Raw genomic sequence first — 16,225 nt, 5'->3', positions numbered from 1 at the left:
ACCTGAAGCGTCTGTAACCTGAAGCGTATCTAACCCTAGGTACCACTGTAAAGTGTGTTTTTTTGTCTGGTATGTCCCCTCTGCTCCAAAAAAACAGCAACAGCAATAGATGTCTGTGAGCAAAACGCTGGAGAGTGGAGGCAAGGCTTAGGGTTAGCTTGCCTTGGGAACTCTTGAGTTTTCCCTCTTCCCTGAGTAGCAACAGGTTTAGAGGATGCTGTGACTGCTAGACCAGGTGGTAGTGCTGGCCAGCTGTTAGTAGTAACGGTTTAGGCTCCTGGTCCCTGGAATATCTGGCTGCCCATTCATCCAAATCTCGTAGATGCGCTCCCTTTCTTCCAGCTTTGAGCTCGCTCTAGTCCTCAGCCGGTGAAGACATTCATATTCAGCATTCTTTCAAACCTGCGGTGCTCGCCGCGAACAGACAGGTGGACGCAGTGTCTGATGTCGCTGCGCTGCCATCGGGTCACTGTCCCGCAATGGCTTTTTTGGTTTGCAATGGTTTGCAATCGGACAGGAGATTCGGAGTACTAAAACCAGCAAGGTCAGGAGAAGGCCTGCACAAATGCCGGACACCAAAATACAAACGCAGCTCGTCAGGATTTTGAATGTAGAGAGGAAATGTTTTTAAAGGGTGCAGAGGTAAAAAGATTGCCCAACGGACCCAAGAAACGTGAATTCTAAACACTGTCCTGTACGGTATTTTGGCTTTCCCACCAAACAGAAGTTGAGTTTGAGCCTCAGGATCGGGGGGGTGAGGGGAGGAAAGCGATGTGGAGGCTCATATTAAGAAAATGTAGGTGAGGAGTTCTAGTGGAGACACAATCTGTTGTGGGAGATGCGGGTGGGGGACCTGAACACACGCCTGGACCTTTGAGATGCAGGGTAAAGAGAATGAGGAGCCATGCAAGAGGAGAAAGTCAAAGGAGCAAGTCATTAGAGGAGGCAGTGATCTAGTTAGATGGTGACCCACTGAGGTGAGAAATTTAAAGCAAGACATGAAACTAAGATATTTAATGTGTTTGGGAAAAGTAAATCCTAAGGAGTGCCTTCAGGCAAAGTTGTACACAAATGCATCTCATTTGGGGCCTCCAATGCTAGGAATTCAAGTTTGGATTTTCCATGCTTCATTCACCCCCTTTTTATGGGACTTCCACATGATGCTGTTATTCAGTCACTGTTATATTGCGACTGGCCTAGAGTGTTATAGCAATGGCAGATATAATGAATTATAGCAGTACGGTATGGTGTTATAATGCTATAATTCTTCCACTGAAAGAAAGAGTGGTGAGCATATCAGAAAAGCATTTAGCAATAATTAAAAGAATGATTTAAATATGAATGATAATGGAGGTGAGGTCATAAAATGGCACCATCCATATAGGTTATACTGAATGTGTGCTGAGCTTCAAACACCCTGGCTGCTATGGCAGACCTACTGCTGTGGGCAGGTTACAGGACAGAGGTACCAAACCATACTATCAGCTTCCCTCTGCACCAGATTACTTGAGGGGCAAAGTGAGACTGCAACCTGAAGCAGACACACCCCAATCATGCAGCCCAAAACAGCTCCTGCCCACCATGCAGTGCCAGCATCACCCCTCCAATAGCCACAGGAATTTGGACTGAAGGAGCCCCAAGAGCTAAGCACTGCAGAAGCACCCACATGGCGGCGGAGGGGCCAAGCTAGATCCTGAGCTGGCCTCAAAACTGTCACCTGCCAATCCAGGCACAGTTGTTCCACCAACTCCAGCCTGGGACTTTTAATTTATGGGGAAAGTGAGTATGAAGTGACTTGAAATAAGTTATAAAAATCATTCTATTGTGGAGAAGGTGGGTAGAGAAAAGTTTCCTCCCGGAATTTGTGGGCATCCAATCAAGTGAAGGTTGGCAGATTCGGGAAAGCGCATGTTTCCACGATGGAGCTGGCTCTGGGGCACGGATGCCTGCAACTTGTATGGCGTAAAAGAAGATTAGACAGATTCATCAAGGGCAAGGTTATCAAAGGCTACTAAGCAAGGTATCTATATTCTACCTCAGCATAGGCAAACTCGGCCCTCCAGCTGTTTTGGGACTACACCTCACAGATCCTAGCTAACAGGACCAGTGGTCAGGGATGATGGGAATTGTAGTCTCAAACATCTGGAGGGCTGAGGTTGCCTCTGCCTGTTCTACCTCCACTGTCAGAAGTATTGTGACTCTGAATAACAGATGCTGGAAACGCAGGAGTGTCCTGTGCTCATGTTCTGCTTGCTGCCTTCCCTCAGCCTTCTGGCTGGCCACTGTGAGAAACAGGATTGCCTGACTAGGTGGGCCATTGGCTTGATCTGTTTATTGTTATGAGTTTGTGGCTGCCGGACCACAATAATCCTAGATTTAGCTAGTGTTAATTAAGACTTGGGCACTAAACCGTGTGCTAGACACATTGAATCCTTAGAATCAGCAAGGTTAAAAGCTAATTGGGCCATGCTAGTTGCCTGTGAGGTGATAGCCTGGCCATTAAGAGAGAACAATGGATCAAAATGACTCCGTTTGAGATGGCAAAAGGGTGAGGCTCCTTCCTCCCGGATAAAGCCAGAGTAGAAAGTGAGAAGCAATGGATCTAGAGCTTGGTGTAAGGAAGAGGATTAATAATATGATGGACAAACACACAGCAGTGAGCAGGAGAGTCAGAGCAATGTTTGAGAGGAATGCTGAGGTCTGGTCTGATTCAATGCTGGGGCTATGGGAGAAACAAGACCCTTTTGGGATGCTTAATGCTGGAAAGCCCTCCAGAAAAGTCTCAGTTGTGTACATGTGTACATAAACCATATATCCTAAAGACACCACAGACTTGTTGTGCCTCATTCCCAAAGGAAACATGAACCCAGGAGAAGCGCCTGGATCCCCTGGAATCTTGTACCACTCACGGAGGTGGGGGTGGCAGGCAACTTTTTATTTTTAACCATACCTTGAAAGAAGTTAGTGTTTTTGTTTTATAAGGAGTGAAACTATAGGGACAGCCTTAGTTTTAAAAGGCAGAATCCTCACAACACTGTGCAACCTACTTATATACTGAAAGAATAAGGATATACTGTATTAACTTGAAGCCTATAAGTTAAAGGCTCCATGCTGTGGCACTGGTGCAATTCAGCAGAGAGGCTCTGTTTTAAAAAGCCAAAGGAATAGGCCTTTCCTCCTTTCATAGAAACAAGGTTTTGTTTTGTTTTCTCTCCTTGGCATTGGAGTAGAACCCAAGAAGGAACAGAAAAAGCAACAGAATAATGGAATAAAACAGGGGCAATCTACTCACTCCCTAGCAAATTCCAGTCCTAGCAAATTTAACATAGGTATGAAACACCATAATTCCAGTTGCAAAGGATATATATTGGGAAAGGAACTGAAAGATATCATACAAGGAGTACAACACAAGGGTAGATGAAAGATCAATGTTGTAACCCGAGGAAACATTTATTCAAAATGTTGACATTCCATCAATTACTTCATTTTCACACTTCAGCTGAAGAGAAGCCAGTTTCTTGAGCCGAGAAAATATACCGTATCATTAATTCTCTAAATTACAGGACAGAGAATTGGCTGCCCTCTGGTCGTGGAGGTCTTTAATCTTAAGAATAAAAAGGAGTATTTTGCTTTTTGAAGTTCATAGGGGCGAACTTCAAATAAAGGCACATTAATAAATTACTGCTACTACTGAAATAACACAGCACAATAGAGTAGCATGATCATCCCACCCTCCAGGCACTTTCTCTGTCTCTGTTTGGCCTGGCATCCTAAGCCCATAGGTAGCTCCCTGGGTCTACAGCCACATCCCCTCTTACAGAAAAGGCCACCTTCCACGCCGCCACAAAGGAGGCCATCTCTGCCAGCAGGACAGCTAAGGGGGTCCCTCCGCCCCTCCCAGAGTCCGGTCGGCTGATACTGGAAACATGGGCCCCAAGCCATTTAAAGGTTCCTATATCAGCATGAACAGCCTCAACGGGGCCCAGGGGCCAAGGAGCAGCAACACGGTCCCCACAGATGGGCCAGGGGGCATCTTTTTGGCCTGCAGCAATGGATGTTTCTGGAGCAGCTTCCAAGGTAGACCCACCTCGAGTCAGTCGCAGGAACTGAAGAAGGAGGGGATCAGATCGGAGGAGGCAGAGCAGCACCTGGGCTTAATTATTTTTGGAAAAAATCAGTAAAGGTATAACAGATTACCTACTGGCTCCTTCGTCTCATAGGGAGAATCTCCACCACCCTTTTCACTTCTCATTCCTTTCTTGTGAGACGATGTTAATGATACGTGGCTGATGATGAATGGGGATAATTAATTGAAGGGGAATTTATTTTGAACTCTGGGTGATAAACTAATGGAAGAATCGCTGGGGATGATATAAGGTGGGGTCCAATTTAAGAGAAGAGACTGGGGTGATGTGGTGGGAAACTGGCTGACTTGTTTTATGTGAAATTTAAATCATTGTAATTACTTTAAAGTTTGCATATATACATATCAATTAGCACCATACAAGTCCTATGCAAGTGTGAGTCTTCTGTCCTCTCTGTTGGTGAAGAATAAGTGTGTACAAAACACAATGAGCTAGCAGGGCATCAGAAACCACAGAAAACACACACAACACTCCCTTTTCTGGACTCCTTTTGTTCTTCAGTTGACAAAAACAAATCAAAAGGCTTAAATTAATAATATAATAATAAAATAATAATAATAATAATAATAATAATAATAATTCCTCTGGCCTTGAAATGTGATCTTCAGATACCCTGATACAGCCTCATGAAACATCCAGTAAACACAGGGGTCAGCAAACTAAGGCCTGGGGGCCGGATGCGGCCCCCCAGGCTCGTAAATCCGGCCTGCGGACCCTGCCGCCTGCTTGGTCAGTCCCTGCACGCTGAGGGGGCCTTGCCGTGCAGGGACTAACTTCCGCCACGCTGGCACGGCTTCTGGGCAGGCAGTGACGCTGGCGCAGCTTTGGATTGTCTGAAGGAAGCTCCTGCAGCCAATCCAAAGCCTTGCTGCCCACGTTATGAGCTGCGCACGGCCTGCCCAGCACTCTGCATGCGTGGCGTGCCCACCGACCTGGCATCGGACGACGGGCCACAGCGCTTGGTGCATGCCGCCTGGGAGCTCTGCGGGGACAGGGGAATGGAGCATCAGCTGCTCACGAACAACGCTGGTGAGCAGGCAGCACCGCAACGCGCTCCTGAGCGCGTGCAGAGTGCGTTCCTCCTCCAGGTCCGGAGGCAGCTGCGGGACTGGTTTGCAGGGTATTTATATTTTTCAAAATATAGTCCGGCCCCCCACAAGCTCTGAGGGACAGTGGACCGGCCCCCTAATGAAAAAGATAGCTGACCCCTGAGTAAACAGAAGTAGTGGCCAGAGGAGGGACCCTACCTGTGACAAAGGAATAGGCTGCCAGGACGTTGCTGAGCAAGGCCATCTTGGTCCCCCCAGGCTCCATCGTCTGGCTGAATACTTTCCTCGGTGCCTCATTGACAGGAAGGAGGGCGGTCTGGGCGTTCAGTGGGCAAAAGGCAGCATGTCTCCCTTTCTTCTTTTCTGTTTCGGAATACAAAACAAATGGGGGTGAATCACGCCTGCTCCTCGGCCCACGGTTCAAGCAAAGTCTTCCTTCTGCCTTTAGACACCTGCATTTAGGAACTAAATCCGTGCTGTGAAATGCTTTGGGACGAAGTCTGCTGTTTGCCTTCAATCCTCTGCTCAGTGTCTGTGCTTGGTAGCTGGTTCGTTCACTTTTAATCCCTCCTGAAACACACCTGAATGATTTACAGCACATACATAAACACAGGCCCTTTTTTTCTTTCCTTCCTCTTTTCAAATCAGAAGACAGGGTCATGAGAGCTGAGTTCCCTCAAACTGGTAATAATTCAGTGCTGCTTTAGGACTGGAATTTGCTAGTAGATTGCCCTGTTTTATTCCATTATTCTGTTGCTTTTCTGTTCCTTCTTGGGTTCTACTCCACTGCCAAGGAGAAAACAAAACAAAACCTTGTTTCTATGAAAGGAGGAAATGCCTATTCCTTTGGCTTTTTAAAAACAGAGCCTCTCTGCTGAATTGCACCAGTGCCACAGCATGGAGCCTTTTAACTTATAGGCTTCAAGTTAATAAAGTATATCCTTGCTTCCGGCGGCGACGCCATCACGGGCGGTCGTGGGTTGCCTCGGCAGCGAGGCGACCCAGGCCGTCCCGGGGGTTGGAGCCCCGCTACCGCAAAGCGGGGCTCCGGTGAGGCGCGGGAAGAGCGTCCCACGCCTCGGGCTCCCCGGCGGGCCCATTATGGCTCCGAACCCTTCCCCCGTTCCCCCTGTAAAGGGGGAGTGGGGGTGAAGGGACTACGGAGCCGGGCTATGGGGGAAATGCCCCAACCGGGACGGCGAAGCGGCGGCCGCCGCTCGCGGTGAGCAACATCGTTCTCCCTGCAGAAGCTAAAAAAAAGGAAGCCCGGTGGTCGTGAGTATCGGGTTGGACTTATTTTTGACATTTAACGACCCGGGAGGCATTACGGAAAGGAAGCCTGTTTCCCTCCCCTCGGTGGAAAGAAAATAACTGTTTTGACAGACTGCTGTTACAGTGATGGTTACAATGTTTTGATTTTTGACAAGTGAGACTGTTTAGATCTCCCTTTGGGGGTAAGATGGTGGAGAATATCTCTTTTTGAAATCACAGTCCTTGCGCCCTGGCTCCAGGAAAAATGGCTGCGAAGGTTTGAGATTGAGTGGAAATGTACTGGCACTAAGTTAGAAAAACATTGAAATCTGACACCTATGCCCACTTCAGCCATGCTGGGTTTCGTTTTTGAGCTGGTCTTGGACTCTGGACTGACTGATGAACAAAGGATTATTTTTTTGAGGTTGGAACTGCTTAACCAGAAACTGGTGTTGTTGAACCGGGATATGGCAGAAAAAGTACTACCCACAGAGGAGACTTTTCAGAATATGGCTGCAATTGAAGAGAGCCTTGGCAAAGAGCTGAAGGGGATTATGGAAGAACAGAGTAAAATGGCTTGGCATCTCCGAGAAGAACAAGAAAGTCCTGTGAGGGTGGCAGACCCAGGACGAGGAGGTTATATATATCCAACTTCTGGGGTGAGAGCTCGGAAGTAATGGCGAAAAACTATTAAGTCTACAAATAAAAGAAGAATGGAATGTCGAAATGGAGAAGCCGGAAGGTGAAGAACTGGGTACCCTGATGCTCTATGCAAGGATTGCTGTGAACTGTGTCTGGATCTGTGGATGCATAAGAAAAAGGACAATTTGAGGAGTGGTTCCGACGTAAGATGGAAAGGGAAAATGGTTAGAAGTGGGATAGGATGAACTGTATTGGTATCCTGAAGCCGGTGTCAAGTTTCTTTTAAGTTTTTGGACTATAAAAGGGATATTTTGTTTTTCTTTTATTAGCAGCAGTTTAAGGGAAAGAAGATGTTAGATATGACTTGATTTAAGAATAATATGTTAAGATATGAAGAATAATATGTTAAGATATGTTAACAATATGTTTAGAGATGAAGAATAATATGTTAAGATATGAAGTTTTGTTATTAGTTATATGAAGCTACAATATGATTTGATTTTATCCAAGATAAGAAGTGAAATATTATTGTAAACTAAAAAACAAGATTTTAAGAAATGGTTAGTTTTGAATTTTTAAATGAATTTAATTTCAGAGATATGAAGTTATTAAAGTAAAATTTGGAATAGGAGCCGAAGGAGAGAAAGCAGGGGAAGTCAATAATGATGATTCGAACAAGAATTTTTTTTTTTTTTAACAAGAAGAAGAATCGTTGGTGTATTTGTATGTGTTTAGTCATAGTGGTGGGTAAGTGTTGGGGTTAATGTTGGTGAAGGTGTTGGAGTGTTGTTTGTTATGGAAAAACCAATAAATTCTTTTTTAAAAAAATAATAAAGTATATCCTTATTCTTTCAGTATATAAGTAGGTTCATATTTTCTTACAAAGGAATAATAACAAGTAATAATAATAACTTTTATTTATCCCGCCCTCCCCGGCCGAAGTTGGGCTCAGGGTGGCTAACATCAGATACATAACATTGGTATAAAATCAAACAATAATTAAATTACCTCCTAAAAACATCTCAAAATCAAATTAAAGTCTAATTAGATGGCTTTCCACAGGGTTAGGGTTGGGAACAGTACGTGCTCCACTGAACTGAAAATTCAGCCTTCACAGCATAAGAAAACAGCCAAGTAAACAGCTATTTTGGTGGAGGAGGGTCAGGATATTAACCGATATGTGTGAAATTTCATATATAGCTATATAATCCCTAGTATAGTAAGGTAAGACCTTTGGAGCAGGCATTTTTTTAAAAAAAAAAGTTTTCTTATGAACCGCCCTAGTAGGGCAGTAATTCATCATCATCATCATCATTCTTTATTCGACCAGCCCAGAAGAAATACATTTATCCATACAAAATTAAAACATCTAAAACATCTAGAGGAACTTTAGAATAAAACATAGCCAACACTAACATGAAGCTATACAGATAAACCCATGTCAATGCAATCAAATTTAGTCTTACGACGCTTAAGAGCTAGAAAAAGAAATTTGGCCACCAAGGAAGCTGTTTTTCCCGTAACATTATTCAACAAATATAAAACCTGTCTTTCTCTGGATAGAGGGCTAAGTTGAGATAAGAGTGGGGCTATAAGACTTTGCCTGAAATCTGTATAGAAAGGGCAGCTCAAGAGAATATGTTCAGTGGACTCTACCTCTCCCAGGGGAACAATGACAAGTTCTCTGGGCGTATGGGACTCCCCTGTACCTTCCCCACAATACCCCAGATTCGAGGACATTTAATCTAGCTGCTGTGAGGAGTCTACGGTATTCCACATAGTGGATTTCCGCGAGATAAGGAGCTGGTGGAACCTGATAGATCTGCTCCTGCAGGAACATCCCTGGTTTCACAAGGGCTATGTCTAGCAATATCACTCAGTCTCTGGGAGATCACAGCTCTGGCTTGACTATATGTCATAGACTCCAGGTAAAGATGTGACAATCCGCAGGCCTGTACTTCATTTATGATCTCCCTTTCAGTAGAGCAGTAATTGTTCCTTGATAATTTGTCACCCCCTCCATTATGGAACATGGGGCAGCCCGCCCCCTATGCCCCCTTGCTACGCCCCTGCCAGGTGTATCTGAAAGTATAGAATTGCCATTGCAATTGCAAGAAGGGTGCCACTTGCCCTCTCTGATATTTCTAAAGAAAATATGAAATAACGTAAAACAATTTTTGCAGGGGGGGGGGAATCAATGGGGGGGGGTTGGCAAGAAATTTTCCGCACCGGGTACCACCTGACCTTCCTACACCTCTGACATCTGGCAGTTCCCTTTCCCTCCAGCCCATATTAATCTGAGCGAGAATCTAACTCCCAGCATGGCTTCCTGGAGAAGCTGGCATTCTTAATGCCTCCCCTTCAGCACAGAAGAAGAATGCAGGGGGCATACATTCTGTTTTGTTTTGTTTTGAGGTGGTTAAGTCTTTGATATGGGACACGGGTGGCACTGTGATCTAAACCACAGAGCCTAGGGCTTGCCGATCAGAAGGTTGGCGGTTCGAATCCCCACGATGGGGTGAGCTCCCGTTGCTGGGTCCCTGCTCCTGCCACTTAGCAGTTCAAAAGCATGTCAAAGTGCAAGTAGATAAATAGGTACCGCTCCAGCGAGAAGGTAACGGTGTTTCCGTGCGCTGCTCTGGCTTGCCAGAAGCGGCTTATGCATGCTGGCCACATGACCCGGAAGCTGAATGCTGGCTACCTCGGCAGTAAAGTGAGATGAGCACCACAACTCCAGAGTCGTCCGTGACTGGACCTAATGTCAGGGGTACCTTTACCTTTACCTTTTAAGTATTTGATCCTGAAAGCGACCTTTCTGATCTACTCAGATCATTACCTATAACCTACTGGCATCTTGATTGGTTTTGCTGACAGCCCAGCCACCTGGGAAACCACAATCATTATAACACACGTTAGACAACCAGGCTGGCCACCTATCCCCCAAAGAGGGGCAGACAGGGTCCATATCTGTAAGACAAGAGCCTCATAAGGTTGTTGTCAAAATGCCCTTGTTCAGTAGCTACATATGTGTTGCTCAAGGAACCAACCATGTGTTGTCCTTCGGTCCAATTTCTCATAGAAAGATGACAAATAATTGATTGCAAACAACTGACGCTAGAGGTGTGCAAGGGATGCATAAGGTCTGTGATCCCAAACTGGTTGGTTTTAAGGATTCTGGCTAGTCTCAGGCAAAGCACGATCCGTATGAAGCACCCCAAAACCAGAGTGGAACCCCAAAGCACTTCAGGATGCCTCAGCGATTTGGACCTTAAAAATAAAACTTATAAGCAAGTATCTGCTGAAAGTGACACCAATGTCTGTAACCTTACCATAGAAAGAAAGCACCAGGTGGGGAAAGATCCATTGTGACTAACGATTTATTTTGTTATCACAGAGGAAAGCCAAGACACAGCTCTGGGAGAGCCCTCCCCAGGCATGTGGTCAGAGAAAAGCCTTGGCAAAGTCCTTCCCTGCTTAGAGGCCATGCTGTCATCAGCCACAAGGTCACACTGCCCTCCTGCCTCTTCTCCCTGTCTGAACAAAATAACACAACACGGTGGCCAATAACAATGGCACTAAACACTATTCTAGACAAATGATCAGAAATTGCAACCATAGTCTCTAAATCTTCTTCACCAGTCGCAGTAGAATAATTCAAAAGTTCAATATATACATAATCTGTCACCAAATATCGCCGGAACAGAGTTTCCGGATAACCAATCTGTTTCATTCAATGCTTCATCAGCCAGACTTGTAAGAATTAATATGAGAAGGATGCAGTTCAATTTCTTAACAAGCCGAAATTACAATGTACATGCGATGAAACCTGCGTCTGTATAAAATAAAATGCATAATACAATATATACAACTAAAATACATGCCCAATCTTACATGTGAGTAAATATAAACACTGTAGAAAATATGCTCTGGATCAGGGCTCATATGATACTTTAGTCACTGATGCTACGGTAGTAACAAATTGTAAAGAACATAATATAGTTAGTCACAGGTGAAACTGATATACTGTAAGGGAAATTAAAGACACAGCACAACATTAACAGCAAGAATGCCTGACAACCAGATGAAAACAGTACCCCATACAGTCAGTGGATCATGGCAGATAATACAATCAAATAAAACAATGAATATCTAACGCAGAATTCAATCCCTCCGATGAACAGAGTTGAACATGAAGATGAAACGGGTTTCCTGTTGGCATAACCGCCGTTCCAATCTTGTCTAATACCAACTCGCCTATGATTGACACATAAAACATGAATAATAATCAGTATCTGAATGCTTGTGGGAATAAAACGAGCAGCTAAAGGTGCCTCCTCCATTGTGGCATTGCGTATGTGAGAGCGATGTTCACCTACGTGGACCCCAACCGCTCTGGGGTGGAGCCTATGTATAATAAATTGCACGGACAGCGAATGAGGTGGACCACATTTTTGGTTTGACACTACTAAATTGACATATAAAAAATCTGAAATTAGTATCCTCATCGTAAATTTCTTTCAGTTGTAATGAAAATGGGCAGGAAGAGCACCTGCCACACTTGTAGTGACCCGTAGACCCCAAATTACCAATGGTTCGAGTTGTAAGTCTGTCAGGATTAATGTCTGTGTCTACCAATACACCCTTAATAGCTTTTGTCCTTCTAAGGCCAATCAGGGGGGAATGATGCCAGTTGGGCACATTCCACAGTCCATGCCAATGTTTACGTATTATCCTAATAATTCTGTCTGCATGGGTCAGGTATTCCAATGAACCCATAATCCGGTTATTGGAAGAGGGTGTGGTTTTAGGGCCAAAAAGAGAAGACCGGTCCTTAATAAGCGATTTTTGTTTGGCCTTTAACAACAATAGAAGGGTAACCCCTAGAACGGAGAGAATGCTCCAGAGCATCTGCACTATTGCGAAAATCAAAATCAAAAGATGTAATAATAATGCAATAATGAATTACAATCCGTGGATTTTTTTATATGGCTAAAAAAATCCACGGATTGTATTTCATTATTACATTATTATTCTTTTCACCCTATACATTTGAAGGACAATTTACCATTTGGCCAATTTTTATGCATGAAAAGAAATTCTTCTTTTGATTTTGATTTTCGCAATAGTGCAAAAATCACCTTCTCCCTGCCTGGCATTTTTCTTTCAGGAAGAGTTTGAAGGTGTCTGTATCCCTCTGACTCTGAAGCTGCACCTCCATGGCAGAATATGTCCAAGGCCTGCTAACAGCACCATAGATGGTGCTTGGAGCCAAAGCTGAACCTCACAGAGGAGCTTCCAGTAATTCTGTGACACATTTCTCAGAACCACATGCATTCTCCAGAAAGCACATCATCTCGTCCCTGGGCACAGAGCAAAGGAAACCTCTCTGTTTTAGGGATTCTCTCCCCGCTCTCTGTTTCTGGAAGGAGGCCTGCTTACAGCCCTGCAAGGCCAGTTTGGGTGAGACAGGCAAAGAATTCTCTCCCCCTTGCCTTGGCTCTCCCTCCGCTCCTCTGCTATGGTATTTATTCCCCTCCCAGCGCTGCAGTTTTGTGTTTTGACAACAGCCCTTCAAGGTTGGTCTCAGTCACTCGCATACATTTGGAGGCAAAGACTCATTCCTCTCAACCAAAACCCTGTTTGGATGCATTTTGGCCTGCATGCTGATGATAATATCGTCATTTATCCATTGTCATTTATCGTATTTACCCTTAAGTAGTAGCAGTTGCCAGGGTGTTACCCTGTTTGCCTCTGCATAATTACATCCTTATTTCAGACATCATGATATATTGCAATGTTTTGCTGGTGATATATCGCAATGTTGAAAACCAGATATTATACCCAACCCTCACACATGTTGTGATTTGCGATACATTGCCAGGTCAAATATTATGAAACAGTTCTCATGAAGTAAAATTCAAGCCAGTTTTTGACGATATATCACCTACCTCTAGTGTCAACAAATGACACTTGCATTTCCACAAAGTAAATCCAGTTCTGACCACAAGCACATAATCTGAACTGCGGTGGTTTCCCTGGCTGCTTCCGTTCCCTTTCTGTGCCATTTGCCATGGTGCCCTTCCAAGCCCTCCTTGCTTCACACTCTCCTGGTGCATCTCTTGGCCCCAGATCACCCAGTGGAGCGGCCAGGGTGGTTCCGTGCCACAGTGAGGCTGAAGGCTAGACTGGAAGCAATATTGATCATCCGTTCCACCCACAACCTCTTCAAACTGTGCCACAACCTCGCTTGCACACATCCCAGAAAGGATGCTGGGTGCTCAAAACAGATGGGTCCAGAGATTTTTCTTTCAAAGTTATGGAATCCTCTCTAAGGAAAGCCCTTACAGCTGCCAACCTGGGAGCCAGTCCTGGCAAGGGCTGGGCCACTTTCACAGTAAAAGCCTCTGGACAACTAGCATTGATGGAGGTATTTTTAAATTATTAAGTAGCAGGTTTATCCTAAGAAAAGGAAATGTTAGCAACTGAATTTCAAGACAACAACCACAACCACACAGAACCATGTGAGGAAAACAACTCTTCCTCTCCTCAAAGGAAAGGCACCTGCATATAAATCCTGCTGAGCAGAGAAGCAAATCTGTGCCGTTAGAGACAAGCGGATTGTTTCCGTGCGCTTGGTAGGATTCTTCCAGTGGCGCATTCATGTGTGTGTAACTGCTGCTGGCATTGGCAAACAATTCCTGAGCGCGACGACAAGGACAGAAACACTTTGTGACAGATCTAACTAGAACACTGTCGTTTCTTGAACGGTTAAAATATATGTTCCATTACAGTGGAGCAGCAGTCCAATCCTATACATGTCTACTCAGAAGTATTGGGATTGTAGACATTGCTGCAAGTGTACTTTGCATTCAGCAATAAATCATGATGTGTTTTCCCTTATTTAGCCTTTTTGTAGGTTGGGGTCATTCAACTGAAAATAATTAGGGATGGCTGAGCCAGAGGCTGCTGGAGCTGGAAAAGAATTAGGGCTGCCTTAGACATCAAAACGCCTGGAGGGGAATGAACACTTGTCTGGCCATGCAAGGGGTCCCAATTCTGCTGGCCAGACGAGGCTCTCCTCCTTCTGAGCAGCCAGCATCAAGAGAGGAAAGACAATGCCAGGCCCAGCACCCTCTCTTTTTCAGCTGGCATGCTTTGGTGATGCTGCCCAGCTTGCAGGCATTTCCCATCTATGCCAGCTGTGGCTTCTGGTGAGATTTTGCCAGAACTCTCTTCACTCTGGCAGCGCTGGTGGAGGAGTGGGGGGAGTGATGAGCAGTCCGTGGGGGGGTCAGATTGGCTGCCCCTGTGGCTCTGGCTGCCCGAAGTGGACTGCTGTGCACTTGTTTGCCCAACAGACTGGCGTCTCTATAAGCTGAGGTACCGGTAAGTTCAGAAGGAGTTCAGAAGTTTGAGAAAGTCTGACTTCACCCACAGAGGAATGGGCTGTTTCAGAAAAGCCCTCCCTCCACAAGGCACAGAGACCCAAAGACACAAGCAGCTAGACAGCTACTGATCCCTCCAGGCTATGCCCACTCGGCAGAAAGCCTGGCTGAGACTGCTGAGAATAGGTGAAACAATAGGCCCATAAACCTGTTAAGCCTAGTATTTTATAAACATTCAACAGCTCCTACATCCTACCAGCAAGGTTGTTACTTGTCAAAACAAAACGCTGAAAAGTTCTCTGAACAAACTGTAAGTTTAAGAAACTTGTTCGCTGTTCTTTCCTTTCAGAACCCAGCATGCCCTAAACACTCCTCATTCATTGCAGTCTATTAACATGTTGAATCCTGCCAACAATGCCAGATTGTATCACACTTTGAGCGAAAACTCCTAGCTGGCACCTTTGCTTATTTTCCATTCCCACCCTACATGGGATGCATGTACACAAGGATCACATATTTTTCTATACAGCAATGCCTTTCCCCAAAAAATGAACCACGGTGGATGTGCCTGTTGCCACACTGACCCATTTTTTTAAGTCTTCCCTATAGGTGCCCTTTCAGTTTACTTCCTGTTTCTTCTGGGTTTATGCTGATAAATGCCAATAAATATTTTTACTAGATAAACGTGACCTAGTGAGGACCTGATCCCTGGTGGGCAGGGTGGTGGTCGGCAGCTACAGCCTCTACCTCTCCACCCATTACTTTCTTTTGGGCATGATGACAACTCCTCAGCTTGCCAGCTCCTTCTAACTCCTTTCCAAGCCTCCAGGTGTAGACAGCAGAAAAACAGCCTTTCTCAAAGCATTTGAGGATAATTTCCAGATCAGCCTTTGGAGATAAAGTGATTAACAGTCAGACTATTATCAATCACCATGTAGTTATCTTCTGTCAACAGGAGCAGAGAGACAGTCGAACATGCATTTCTATACTAATTATTCAACAAATGTCTAATATTCAGCTACATTTTTGGTATTTATTAATTAATTTAATGTCTATACCGTACTTTATCCCAAAATCACAAGGCAGTTTACAATATAAAAACACAAAAATATATATCATTGTAACAAACAAAAACAATACCACCACCAACCCCCAGTTTCAAAAGCCAGGGAGAAGAGGAATGTTTTTGCCTGGCACCTAAATATATGTAAGGAAGGCACCAGGCGAGCATACTAGGATACATGGGGTGCAGTAGTTTATCCCACTAGAAGTCCAGCAGAGCAGCCCTATGTCTACTCTGAAGTAAGTCCTATTGAATTCAATGGCACTTACTCTTAGGTAAGCAGGGTGTGGGCTGTTACAGAATAAGCAGGGTATAGTCATACTAAGACCAGCGAAGCAGGTTTTCTCCATTGAGCCCTTCTCAGATTGCATTGGGCTGATGAAGCAATAAGGGGGACGTCAGTCTAACCAGATTTTAGCTGACTGAGGAGAAAGACACAACATTCATCATGATCTGGTCCAAAAAATGAGGCTGTCTAAAGTCAAGAAGATTTTACTCCTTGTGCTATAGAGAAGGAGGAGGAGCTGGAATAACTTGTGCTGTCCTCTTTCAGGTGTCCTTTCTAAAATTTACTATAGATATGGGGTTCCCAATTGGTCTTGCTCAAAGCATGCAAGGAGGGGAGGTTTATTTCTTCTTGCCCATTGTTGCTGCAGTTGGGATGAAAACACACACACCCCTTGCCCGGAT

General features: G+C 44.8%; 1 protein-coding gene across 1 annotated transcript in view; it reads right to left on the bottom strand.

The window, feature by feature from the left end:
- The window catches only part of SPATS1 (spermatogenesis associated serine rich 1), a 54,059-nt gene extending 38,561 nt beyond the window's left edge, over positions 1–15,498 (bottom strand). Inside the window, 2 exon segments of the mRNA XM_033145333.1 lie at positions 5,393–5,557; positions 15,235–15,498. Coding sequence (XP_033001224.1) covers positions 5,393–5,459 — 67 coding nt within the window. The 5' untranslated portion in view covers positions 5,460–5,557; positions 15,235–15,498.
- Between the last annotated feature and the right edge of the window lie 727 nt (positions 15,499–16,225).

This window comes from Lacerta agilis, chromosome 3 (genome assembly GCF_009819535.1).
Source record: "Lacerta agilis isolate rLacAgi1 chromosome 3, rLacAgi1.pri, whole genome shotgun sequence".
Taxonomy (NCBI): domain Eukaryota; kingdom Metazoa; phylum Chordata; class Lepidosauria; order Squamata; family Lacertidae; genus Lacerta; species Lacerta agilis.
The sequence above is the reverse complement of the archived record's forward strand: the minus strand, read 5'-3'. Positions and strand labels throughout refer to the sequence as shown.